The sequence below is a fragment of the Carassius carassius genome, chromosome 34 (genome assembly GCF_963082965.1).
Source record: "Carassius carassius chromosome 34, fCarCar2.1, whole genome shotgun sequence".
NCBI classification, from domain to species: domain Eukaryota; kingdom Metazoa; phylum Chordata; class Actinopteri; order Cypriniformes; family Cyprinidae; genus Carassius; species Carassius carassius.
The window spans coordinates 19,767,187-19,780,320 of record NC_081788.1 but is presented as its reverse complement, the minus strand read 5'-3'; the positions used below and the strand labels follow the sequence as shown (position 1 = coordinate 19,780,320).

Genomic DNA, 13,134 nt, shown 5'->3' with positions numbered 1-13,134 from the left:
TATATTAAAAATGAATTCATTTCTCAGATTTGATATTCTCTAGTATATAAAATCATGGTTGTGTACTTGTTCATTTAGATGACCGAGCAGAGGAAAAGAAGGCAGAGGATGGGTTTTGTGGATGTTCAGTCTGGCTCAAACCCTGGCATGCCCCTGCCTCCTAGTGCTGCTGGAGGAAATCTTCAGGTCTTCAAGCCCTAATTTGTCCAAATAACCTTGCATTGACTTTGTAGAAGCAATAATGTAATCCTGTGATGCGGGTGTACTTTTCCGCAGTGGAAAAGTTGTGTTCACCGGATAGACGGATTGGATCTACACTCCCAAAAGCACTACTGACTAAATAGTCATTCTTTGAGGGGCCTTTGATTACCTGAATGGTTTTAGTATTCACAAATTGTAGATATTTAAAGTATGTAACGTTTTTATTTTATTATAAAAAAAAAATTAATAGCAGCTTTTTGTTAAGATATTTGAAAGCTTCTTTTTAAAACTTGTTGGATGTATGGATAAATGTAACATTGCTGTAAATCATAAATAATGTGTCATTTTAGGTTAATACAGTCAGATGGGTTTTTTATTTGTGCATTGATGAGACTGCACATGCTGTATTTCTAGGGATAGTCATGATGCCCTGGCCTGATATAATTGACACGAAGGGGAATATCATGACCAGTCTTATGATGAACTATAGGAAATGCTAATGTCACTATAGATGAATCTGGGGATTATAAGTGGCATAATGTATAGAAGTGTGTTCAGCTTTAATTTAAAAGTCAAAGTACCTGAAAATGACTCCTAACTTTTGAACATAACTTTTGCTCAGGAAAATAAAACATTCCTTATTTATCTTATCTATCATAAAAGATGGCAGTTTAAAAAGAGGATATGCTGATCTTGGTTTTAATAGATTTATTGGATGCCTATCTATGTATGTGTCTATTGAATTATTTATTGTGCGACCAGAACTATGTTATAAGTCAATTGCATTTTTATGGCTGCAAAAAAGAATGCTGGAACATACATTTCGACTTTGTCAATAACAGCAAGTGTGTAATTAATCAGTACTGTTGATATCAAAGAAATAATCATAATTGTATTATGCTAATTATTGCTGATATGTTGAAATGAAGAGCCTCACCAGCTTTGCATAAAATAAAAAATTTGATTATTTGACGTCTTGTGTCAATATTATTAAACGCATTACTACGATTTTATAATGTTACACAAATCAATAGAAATTGGATTAATTTTGAAATATAATCGCAATGACTGTTATTATTTTAAAAAGAAAATAGGCTATCTTCCGAATTAAAGAGAGTAAACCGTCGCGTGAATAACTGCAGTTCTGTCCATTGATTGATCTTGTGTGAGATGAAGCGCCGCTGTCACGCACTCTTCAGTGTTATTAGGGTGTGAGCGTGAGTGACTGACGCTGTTCATTTGAGTGTCAAGTGCTGTTCAGAAGTTCGTCCTCAGTGCAGGTCAACAGGTAGGCTAATGTTTTCATCATAATATGATGTGTATGTGTATCACATATTATGTGTATGTTTATCACATACATTTACAACCAATAGGCTATAATACAGGTAGACCTAATACGTTACTCTGAAAATGGGAATTGCAGTTATAGCTAAATTATTCCAACAGACAAAAGATCAGTCCCGGGAATAAGGATGAAGTAATTTAAACTTCTTTCTTTTGTTTTATGAAAATATAGAAAAGCGTTTCTTTTCTAATGTAATGTTGATGTAAAGTAATGTTGAATGTTATCAAACTACATAAAATGACAGCAAAAACACATCTTGCTGCCATAGGAGTGTGTGTAATTATTATAGCCTTTATTATAATATATAATACTATATTAATATATAATAAATTATTATATAACTATAAATTATTATATAACTATAAATTATTATATAACATAATATTATCACATATGATAGTTTGTTTTCATAACCTATTAACAACAATGTCATCTTTACTGTAGCCTAATATAAGTTGAATTACCTAATTTCAGTTTACACATTCGAAAATTCACAACGCAAAGTTTTTGTTGCCCATTGTAACAATTCTTCGTCTTATAGTGTTGATACTTTTGGGTAAGTATGATCTAGCCTTTATCAATGTATATGACGTCAGCTGTTTAACTCTGAGAACGGAGTGCTGCGGAAAGCGCGAGCCTGCGGGTTCCAGATAAAGCGCTTTATTGGCCGCGCCCAGGTGTCCGGCGCGCCCTGAGACCCACTGCTTGTAGTTTTGATCAGGGTCGCTTTAGAGGCTCTTTAAGGACTTAATTATTAGTATTATGTAACCTAATGATTATTTTAGCTTAGCATCTTTCTCAAAAAATATGCTTGACACTGTTGTTACATTATGGAAAAATATTTATATTATATAACCTTAATTTGAAATTACTTCACTGACCATCTTTTCCATTGTTTACAGCTGTTAAAATCATGTCTGCTTTTCTGCATCACTGCCCATTCTTGAAGTCCACTCCAGGCCCTCCTCTTAGGAATATGGCAGCATACTTTGGCTTGGCTGACCGATGTCCGATCATTGTCCGCCAGGTCTCTGTAAAAGCCCAATCCTCTGAGGAAAAAGGTAATTCCGTTATTTTTGTATTTTCTGTACTGTATCCCCGTAAGATACCGGCATGTATATCAGACTAAATAAGTTTCATATTGTATAATTAAGTGAGTCAGTAGTCAGTACCTTAGATTATCTTCATATATTGATTATATTCATGTTCTTATTGTGTTCAGGCCTCCTCCTTCATAAGGAGCCAAAGCGACAGGTGGTGACAACAGCCACTCAGGTGGCGCTCTCCATGTCCCAGAGCTGTCCCTTCGTTTCCTCTAAGATTGGACTTGTTAAAGCCAGTCCACAGGTGCAGGAGGATGTCCAGCCCAATCTTGAGAATCAAGACACCTCTGGTAAAGCAATCCCTCTCAGTGTGATAGATTCATGGACTATATAAACGTAATGTTTATATGTTGTTTAAGAAGCAGATATCGTCTAGTTGACTGGCTGATGTGTTGCAACAGCTGTCTCTTTTTTTACCCCCACAGTATAATTAGTTCACTGCCGAAGAGGCACTTTTGTCTGAGAAGTGTATCATTCAGGGGTTGGATGCATTTTACATAATAACGCACAGCTCGGAGAACATTCTCCTCTCTGCAATTTGCACAATTTAACTCCAATTTGAGAGACTTTTTCAATTGTGAATAGTAAGCAGATGATGAGTCAGATTGCTGATGTTACAAAAGCTGGTCTTCAGACAATCACATTAAAGATGAAACCACACAACCTCATGTGTGCTAGAAAATAACATCTAATTGGAAAATTGTAGTTTTTGTATCTACCACGGTTTAGAAGTTAATGTGCACAGCTTGTAATTTAAAGAAAATATAAGACTTAAACAATGACATTAAATACGAAACACTTTGATTTTCTCTCTGTTTTTACACTGAAAGACAGAGCAAAAATACAGAATTTTGAGTGTGTTTGAATGATTTCTGAAACATAGATTTTTTTCCCCAGGCTTGATGAGCTCGCTGTTCAGTGGCTTGCAAAGTCATCAGTCTACTGGTCCTACACACCTTCTTCAAGACAACTTTAGTGAGTTTTACTGCATTTTTCTTAATGACTTACAGTAAAATACTACCATACACTCTACATACAAATACCAAACATCAATATATATATTTGATTGGACTGCCAAAAGGTACAACATTTGCTTTTTCTGTGTGAGCTAATGGAAAAATGGAATAGTAATATGACATAATGAGGAATAATGGATGTTGCGTAAACTGTTGAATCTTTCCAAGACTGTTTTTTTTTGGAGATGAAGCATACACTGTATACTCTGCAACACACATTAAGTAGTCTCTATCTTCTTTCATTTCTGTCTTTTTCTCTCACTTATTGACTGGTGATTGCCTTTTAAAATTATTCAGCCATACCCAGTTTCAACTACGATGACTTCTTCACTCAGAAGATTGTGGAAAAGAAGAACGACCACACCTACCGTATCTTTAAGACGGTGAACCGTTTTGCAGATGTTTTCCCTCTCGCTGAGGACTATTCCATCCCTGGACGCTTGGGCTCCCAGGTGTCTGTATGGTGCAGTAATGATTACTTGGGCATGAGTCGACATCCTCGCGTTGTCAAGGCCATAGGGTCAGTACATAAAACAGACAATGAAATAAATGTTTGCCATCATATTTTATTATACATAGAGAAGAACAAATGAAGGTGCAGCAAAATACACTTTTAAGTATTGTTTAATACTGTATGTGTATATCATAATAAGATAAAACTATATTATTGTTTGCTGTTGGAAATAAATAGCTGCTAAAACTGAGTAATCACAACCTTTTGACATTTCTTAGGGAGTCTTTGCAGAAGCATGGTGCAGGAGCAGGTGGCACCCGAAATATCTCTGGGACGAGTAACTATCACGTGGCCCTGGAGAGTGAACTTGCCCTTCTACACCAGAAAGATGGAGCATTAGTCTTTTCTTCCTGCTTTGTGGCCAATGATTCCACCCTCTTTACTTTGGCTAAAATGCTCCCAGGTATCCAACAAAATGAACTGCCTGTGCTAAATGAATGTGTGAACTAATGAATGAATTTATGTTTTATATTGACTATACTGCTATTAAATAAAAATAAAAAAAAAATTCTATATACGCTACCATAAGTCTGGGGTCAGTATGATTTTTTTCTCTGAAAAATTATTTTATCAAAAATACAGTAAAAATTATTTCAAAATATTACTTAAAATAACCGTTTTCTAATTTAATATATTTTCATTTGTAATTTATTCCAGTCTTAAGTGCCACATGATCCCTTAAAAATCATTCTAATTATTTAATTACAGCTCAAAAACATTTATTACCATAATCAGTAATGAACAGTTGTGCTGCTTAATCTTTTTGTTGAAATACGCCTTAACGTTTTTCAGGGTTCTTTGAAAACTTTCTGTTTATTTGAGATTTTTGTAACATTATAAATGTCTGTCACTTTTAATGCATCCATGCTTAAAAAAAATCTCACTGACCCCAAACTGGACGGTAATGTATTTTCTGAAATTCCTCTAAAACATCTTCTCTCCGTAAAGGTTGTGAGATCTACTCAGACATGGGTAATCATGCCTCCATGATCCAGGGCATCAGGAACAGTGGAGCCAAACGCTTCATTTTCCGACACAATGATGCCAGTCATCTGGAAGAGCTGCTCAGCCGCTCAGATCCACTCACACCCAAAATCGTGGCTTTTGAGACTGTTCATTCAATGGATGGTAAGCAGAAGAAGCTATCACATAACTGACTCAAAAGAGATTGTTTCTTAGTATTGAAAAATAGAGCTTGGCAACCAGTCTTTTATGAGACACTTTGGCTTATGGAATAAATTAATCATTGTCAACTGATAATAGTGCATTTTTATACTTCATCATTAAATGAAAAAAACTCAATTTGTTTCAGGTGCAATTTGCCCTCTAGAAGAGTTATGTGATGTAGCACATAAATACGGAGCTCTGACTTTTGTGGATGAGGTCCATGCTGTCGGACTGTATGGGGCTCATGGAGCAGGTGTAGGAGAAAGAGACAACATCATGCACAAGATCGATATTGTCTCTGGAACTCTGGGTAAGATGAACACAGTCAGGTGCATGATTCTATTCAGTACTAGGGAGTGTAAGTTCACCTGTGTTGTTGCTTCTCAATTTAGCTGATATTGTTTGAAATATCTGTAGGTAAGGCATTTGGCTGTGTGGGTGGTTACATAGCCAGCACTGCTGCCCTGGTGGACAATGTGCGTTCCTACGCCGCCGGTTTTATCTTCACTACCTCCTTGCCTCCCATGGTGCTGGCGGGGGCCCTGGAATCTGTGCGTGTGCTGAAGAGCCCAGAAGGCCAAGCTTTGCGCAGAGCCCATCAGAGAAACGTCAAACACATGAGACAGCTGCTGCTGGACGCTGGACTGCCTGTGGTCAACTGCCCTAGCCACATTATTCCTATACGGGTCAGTGTTTGCCAAAACCATTATGCCCTTAATGGGATAGTTAACCCAAAAATGAAAATTCGGTCATCATTTACTCATCTACAAGTGATTCCAAACACACAAGAGTTTGCTTATTCTTCAAAATACAAATTAAGATATTTTATTAAGATATTTTATTATCAAATATGAGAGGTTTTTGTCGTTCTATTGATCTAAATAGGTCATAAAGACATTGCAAGAATTTAGTGGTTTAATCCAAGTCTTGTGAAGAGATAAGATTGCTTTATATGATGAACAGATTTAATTTAAGCTTTTATTTATATATATGTATATGTATATATATATGTATATATATATATATATATATATATATGTATATATATATATATATATATATATATATATATATATATATGTATGTATGTATGTATATATATATGTATATATATATATATATGTATATATATATATATATATATACATATACATATACATATACATATACATATATATATATACATATATATATATAGTGTGGATGAAATCCTTTATCTGCACAGGTATAAATGTTTGCACCTTAAATCTGATATTTCAGGTTGGAAATGCAGCAAAAAACTCTCAGGTGTGTGATATTCTGTTGGAGAGACACAACATCTATGTGCAGGCCATAAATTACCCAACAGTGCCTCGTGGAGAAGAGCTGCTGCGGTTGGCTCCTTCTCCTTTCCACAATCCCATTATGATGAACTACTTTGTAGGTGAGTGGTCATGCAAAATTTCTTTGCAGTTTAAAGATGAAGAGTTTAATTTCTGTACTGCTTGCACCACTAAGCAGAATTAAAATACTCTGACATCTGGCATTGCTGTATGCAGATTTCAGAAAATGAGATCTGGTTACATTTTAAACGTAGTGATTTGTATCTGAATTTGTAATAATATTTTATGTTGGACAGAGAAACTGTTGGATGTCTGGCAGGAGGTTGGACTGCCGCTGAATGGACCAGCTATGGCCTCCTGCACCTTCTGTGATCGGCCTCTTCATTTTGACCTCATGAGTGAATGGGAGAAGTCCTACTTTGGGAACATGGAACCGAGATACATCACTGTGGCAGCACAGTGAGTCAGTATCAGCAGACAACGATGAAGATCTATTTGATCAGATTAGATTGACTCATCAAAAAATCTATTTCCTATTCAGAATTTTTTTTATGTTAAGATAAATGTTGAGGATGCTCAAAATGTCCTTAATTTAAAGCACTGTTTGTGGCAATTTGTGACACAATTGTTTCTGTATTGTTTGCTGTGACTGTGAATAATCCAAACAAAATTAGTTTTCACATATCCTTATAAATGTAACACTGAAATTAGTTGAGGCTTTGGCTAAATCCTACATTAATTGTGTGTCCCCTCTGCATAACAAGGAACCTGCACATGGGCACTTTTTGGTAGTTTTCTGTTATTGGTGTTGTGTGTAAATATATATATATATATATATATATATATATATATATATATATATGTATGTATGTATGTATGTATGCAGACTCGAGTATATTTCATAACAGCTTACAATGAAACTATGCCACATGCCCTCTTTCTGTTTTGGACCATTTGCACTCAAATTAATGAATTTAAAAATTCAATAAATATGGCCAGTTCCAACAAAATGCCTCTGATTATAACCACTTGCTTACAAATACCAATAAATGAATAAGTTATATTTGTACTCTTAATCTGATATTTTTTAATTTAGGGGAACATTTTAATGCAAAACACTAAACAAAGCACAGTCAAACGTGTCTTGTGCGGAACCATTTAAAAAAAAAAAAAAAAAACACTGCCACCTGCCGGACGGTAACGGAAGTGACACTTAGTGAGCTATGAGATCTCATCATTTTTAAAACCACTAACAACCAAATACCACTAACATCAACTTTGTACTAAGTTACTAAATCATATAAGTCTTAAGTGCCTTTAAACATGGTGTTAATAATATTAAATTCTTATAGTAGGCTAATGTATAGAGCAAATACATACACAACTTTATGTGCTGTTTAAATTTTTTATTAAGGCTTTGATGATACAAAACCCATTTCTGTTTGTTCTTTAGTAGCTGGCCATATTCTGTAAGAGATTAATTGGGGAAATCACTAATTAGTTTCCATAATGACAACACTGTCCAAAATGCCATGAAGATTAATTTGTATATTATTACAGTGTGTTTTGCTAATATAAAACGCTTACCTTGCTGATCCAGTCAACGTAGGCACTCACACGATTAAAAATGGTGGGCTTCTTGTTATAATTGCAGCCCCAGCCTGAACCAAAGCTCACAATGCCAATGAACCTCCCAAGCGCCGTCGCTTCCAGCACAGTTCACGGGGCCACCAGAGTCGCCCTGTGTTTTGTGACAGGGGAGTGTTAATCTGTTGCATGTTTTTTGACTTAATTTGTTATGTAGCCTAATTTACGTTTTATAAGACATCTAAGTTTAGTCTAAAGACTGCACAACCCACCAAAATGTACAGCCTGGACCAGTCGATGCTAGTTTTTTTACAGTAGATTTTTACAGTTTTTTTTATTAACATTTATTTGCTTCAAACTATCATTCACACAGAATGCATGTTTACATAGAAAAACAAGAGAAAAAGTAATGCTGTGGAATAAAAAAACATTTAAACCAAATAAAGTATATTGTAATACAATTTTACAAATAATGAGTGATGAAAAATAAATAGTCTATAAGTCATCAGTATCTCCTAACATTACATCCAGCAACAATGCCATCTCCACCAGCACAGACCATGTTTTGTGTGACCTGAGAGCCCCACCAGTCAAACTTAGAGCATGTGGCATAATCCACCACAGTCAGAAGAGCCTGCTGCAGGATATCAGCAAGGGGTCCATTGGCTATTTACAATAATAATAATAAAAAGGTATAGGTGAGAAGAAAAAAAGTTTAGCAGCACAACTTCATCCATAACCATCAACATTAGTCTACTTACTGTAGAGACGTCCCCAACCAGTGACATACTGTAGCAGGGAGCATTGTGGGGCAGAACATGACCATCAGCAGGCAGACATGCAGGAGTGATCGTGTCATTAGGACTGACGGAACTCTCCAGTTTGATCAGGGCGATATCATTACTGTGGACCAGACCCAACATGAAAATTAGATTCATTACACAAGTGTTCAAGATACTGTATGCATCTCTGTTGTTTGTGATGAGTCGTTGGGACTCTGTACTGGATATTGAAGGAATTCCAGCCCTCGTGGACAATGATCTTTCCAGCGGTGATGGCAGATTCTCCGCCTCCTCCTTCAGGTTATGTTTTCCCAGATACACCCTATAAGTCCTGCTACTGCTGCAGGGCCACGAGAGGAAACAAAGCAGTTCAGAAACACTCACAAATGCTATCAAATGGTAAATAATACTACTTTGATATAGACCATGGTACTAAATATGGTATACTAAAACGGTACTTTTCTACCTAGGCCTGCGTTTAAGATCCTCAGACTAACCTGATGCAGTGAGCAGCAGTCAGAACCCACTGATCAGAAATAAGGCTTCCACCGCAAGTGTGGTACCAGCTGCTGCCACTACTGTGATGGAGGGAAATCTAGCTGAAGAACAAAACAGGGCTCAGTTGTCTTCCTTTGAAGTCATTTTACAGGTTTAAAAAAAAAAACAATTTATTTGAATGTAAAACTAAGCGTATTACTAAGCCATATTATTGGGAGATATAGAGACAATGTACAACTTATATTTATATGTATTTTATATAAGTTTTCCAAAGTATGGGGGGAAATGTCGGTTTAGAAAAGTTTTTCGATCTATTTACAGTATATTAGAATTTCCAAAGCAGGATTATTATCTTTAACTAAAATGATTTAATTAATGGAAAAAATATAAATATTAGAAATTAGAAATCATCTATCATTTAGGATGAAGCATAAAGATGAGTAATTGACAATAAATAAAAACGAAAACTTAAAAAAAAAATAATAATAAATGTGACACATAACAAAAGTAATTCAAATTAAATGAAAATTAAAATAAAAGAATGTAATATGAAAAATAAAAGCTCATTCAAAAAAAATTTTTTTGTTGCAATTATTTCAGTAATTCAACTCAATTTAATAAATTGTTATATTAAATAAATTCAATGCACACAGACTGAAGTAGTTTAAGTCTTTGGTTCTTTTAATTGTGATGATTTTGGCTCACATTTAACAAAAGCCCAGTACCCAGTGTCCAGGATATTTTTATGACTGTTGTTATTTTGCAGGTGTTAGACTGTTTAACTGAGCTAATGGAATAGATGGAGATGTACAAAACAAAAGAGCATGACTTTGAAATGAAACTCAAAGAGGAAGCTCTCACACAGAGGAAAATGTTGGATTAGACCCAGAAATTTAGAGTCAGACTGCAAGAATGTCAGGTATTAGTAGGTGGAAAAATTAATCATGTTGTGAAATGTTGTATGTTTGTGTTTCAGTATACAACATCTCTTTGCATTTGTATAGAGACGAGTGCAAGACACGTGTATTGCAGACACAGTGCTTGAAGAAATATCTGGACTGCAGGACATGAATTTGAGTCCTTCACTCAGCTGAGTTCAGGAGCATACACTTTCTATATTCAACCTCCTTCACAGAGCACTGCAGAATGCAGTACGGAATTAAAGGGATATTGCTTTCACTGTTTAGTATTACAAATTAAATCGAAACATTAAAGAATTTCAGTGCATTTTACAGAAAACTAGTCTGAATTATTGGTATTATTTGTTTTGTCTAGGAGTATCGGGTACTTTACAGATTTTGTGCCAGGACCACATGGACGTCCAGTCAGAGCTAAGAAAACTAAAGGTATTGCAGCAAAGTATCAAAATCAGTCAAAGAATCATAAAGCGATTCTTAAAAAATATGTCTTTCTTTCCTGTACTGAAGTCAGAGATGCAAAATGTTCAGGAGACAGAGATGCAGAGCAGTGATCTTCACAGTTGGCTGGAGTAATGCAAAAGCAGACTGATATGGAGAAACTTCAGGTGCTGTTGTCTTTCTAAAAACAACCAAAAGTCAAATTAAACGCATTTCATTTAGTCTATGAGGCATAGACCTCTTGAGGGATGGTCTCAATCAGAATGTCATTTAGCTTTTTCAGTTTTTATAATTGTAGATAAAACTCATCCCAGTTCCAGTCGAAATTTGTATATTAATGAAAGTGTTTCAGAGAATTGACTCCAAGCTGACCGACTGTATTTAATTTCATGAATTGAACTCACTATGAAATTCTGTTTCACTGAAGTCTCTTCTGACCTTGACCTACCAATCATTCAGGCAGCGGAAGGACAGAGAGAGATGAAAAACACACTAATGCGACAGCTGGAAGAGGTCATGGCTGATCTACAGTCAGTGAGACAAACTGAGGTGAGTTAAAAATAAGAATTTAATTCATCCTCATGCTATTTACCTATAACCACATTTTTATTTGCTTCAACCCTTTTGACACATTAAATAGTCCATTTCTGCCACATATATGTACAATATGTATGGTTTATTTAATCATAATGATGACAGAATAATTTGAAATGACGTCATAATCATAATTATGACATAGTCACATTTTAAATAATAATAACAATTACTTTTTTTAAAGATGTAATTATCTCATAATTTTTCCTTTTATGTAATAATTATGATGGTTATGTACATTTAGAATTTTATCTCATAATTATGACTTTTTATGTCATAATTTGAATGTTCCATCTCATAATTGTGTCTTAATATATATAAATCTAAATTATGGCATATAAAGTCTTCATTATGAGATAAAAGTCACAAAGACATAAAAAGTTAAATTGAATAAAAAGAATTAAAACTTAGTGTCTAATAATTTCTTTTTATGTCACAATTATGACATTTTATCTCATAATTATGACTTAGCAAAGCATGATGTTCTTTTCTTATGTGGCAGAAATGACCTTCCATAGGACACACGACCACACTATGTAAGTCAACTCCATGACTGTCACTTTATCGCCTTCCAAGAGTGCCTTGTGTAGAGAGATTGAGACACGCAAGGCTGAGTGGCAAACCAAGATGGAAGAAGCCATGATACGAGAGGCAGAGCTGAAAGAAACACTGCAGGAATTACATCTCAAAGAGGAGGAGAGGAGCGAGAAAATGAAGCAGTGTGTGGAAAGAGAGGTGAAGGCCTTACAGAGAGGAGCTGATATGCTTGATATGCTGTAGTTTCATATGTTACCCATTTAGGGCAGCTTCTCAAAAGCCTTAGGTTCCTAATTAAAACTATGTGTCCTACATATGTGATCTGTGTTCATTATCATGTTTACCTTTGTTGTACTTGTCCCACAGAGGCGCTCTGTAGGCTGGAGGGCTTTGAAAGCCACACCACATCTTACACATCAGAAAAACAGCAGGAACCGGATCAAAAAATAACATCCCTCCGGTATAATAAAGCTCTCATAAATACCACCACTGAGTAACCCATCATCCAAAATCTATGGTGTATATTATTATGGTAAATATGTAACCCATTTAGCCAGTAGGCCTGCTTTAGAAGCTCTGCATAAGATTGTAATTTAGCAATTTATATATTACATAAGTTACTGTGTAAAACGATTTCCTTACTCTGTCGACACATTCACTGTGAGAAGGAGAATATCCATACACTGTGCCCTTGTTAATGATTAATGCATGGCCCTGGCCCAGACTCATGCTCAGAAATGTTTTTGTTAGACAAACTGAAGAGGACCTGAAAAGTAAAGCAACAGCAAACAGAGAGATGGAGAACACAAGTCTTTTTCCCCTTTAAACCTCAAGAAACACTAAAGTGAGTAAACTGGACAAACATTTACTTTAACAAAACTGAACTGATTTATCACTTTTGCATGTAGAGGATAAAAAAAGATAAAAAGATAAAAATGATTGAATGTCAATAAGATATCGAAAAAATGAGTTCCACTGAAAAAATTATACTCATTAAAGAATCCTGAAAATTATATTTAGAAGAAGAAACATTTCTTGAGCAATATTTGAATGCTTGTACTGTTTACAGAGCATCTGTCCCAGCAGGGGGAGCCAGAGAAACAGGGTCAG

General features: G+C 35.2%; 2 protein-coding genes and 1 pseudogene across 2 annotated transcripts in view; 2 read left to right on the top strand and 1 right to left on the bottom strand.

The window, feature by feature from the left end:
- LOC132114653 (inositol 1,4,5-trisphosphate receptor type 3-like) overlaps positions 1-1,173 on the top strand; it is a 31,176-nt gene extending 30,003 nt beyond the window's left edge. Inside the window, exon 58 of the mRNA XM_059522887.1 lies at positions 79-1,173. Within this exon, the coding sequence (XP_059378870.1) occupies positions 79-201 (123 nt within the window). The 3' untranslated portion in view covers positions 202-1,173. The remainder of the gene's footprint in view (positions 1-78) is intronic.
- Positions 1,174-1,372: 199 nt separating this feature from the next.
- On the top strand, positions 1,373-7,467 carry LOC132114651 (5-aminolevulinate synthase, erythroid-specific, mitochondrial-like). Its single transcript, XM_059522885.1, has 11 exons — positions 1,373-1,489; positions 2,449-2,607; positions 2,769-2,939; positions 3,547-3,624; positions 3,963-4,185; positions 4,398-4,582; positions 5,128-5,307; positions 5,492-5,656; positions 5,764-6,032; positions 6,607-6,769; positions 6,965-7,467. Exons 2-11 carry the CDS (start codon positions 2,460-2,462, stop codon positions 7,129-7,131), a joined length of 1,749 nt encoding a protein of 582 aa, XP_059378868.1. The 5' UTR covers positions 1,373-1,489; positions 2,449-2,459; the 3' UTR covers positions 7,132-7,467.
- Positions 7,468-8,682: 1,215 nt separating this feature from the next.
- LOC132115021 (chymotrypsin-like elastase family member 2A) lies at positions 8,683-10,850 on the bottom strand (annotated as a pseudogene).
- Positions 10,851-13,134: the final 2,284 nt, after the last annotated feature.

Excerpts from the sequence above, each read along its gene's own strand:
- LOC132114651 (XM_059522885.1), top strand. The coding sequence starts at position 2,460 with ATGTCTGCTTTTCTGCATCACTGCCCATTCTTGAAGTCCACTCCAGGC. Across the intron at positions 2,608-2,768 it reads CCAATCCTCTGAGGAAAAAG|GCCTCCTCCTTCATAAGGAG; the intron begins GTAATTCCGTTA and ends TATTGTGTTCAG. Across the intron at positions 4,583-5,127 it reads TTTGGCTAAAATGCTCCCAG|GTTGTGAGATCTACTCAGAC; the intron begins GTATCCAACAAA and ends CTCTCCGTAAAG.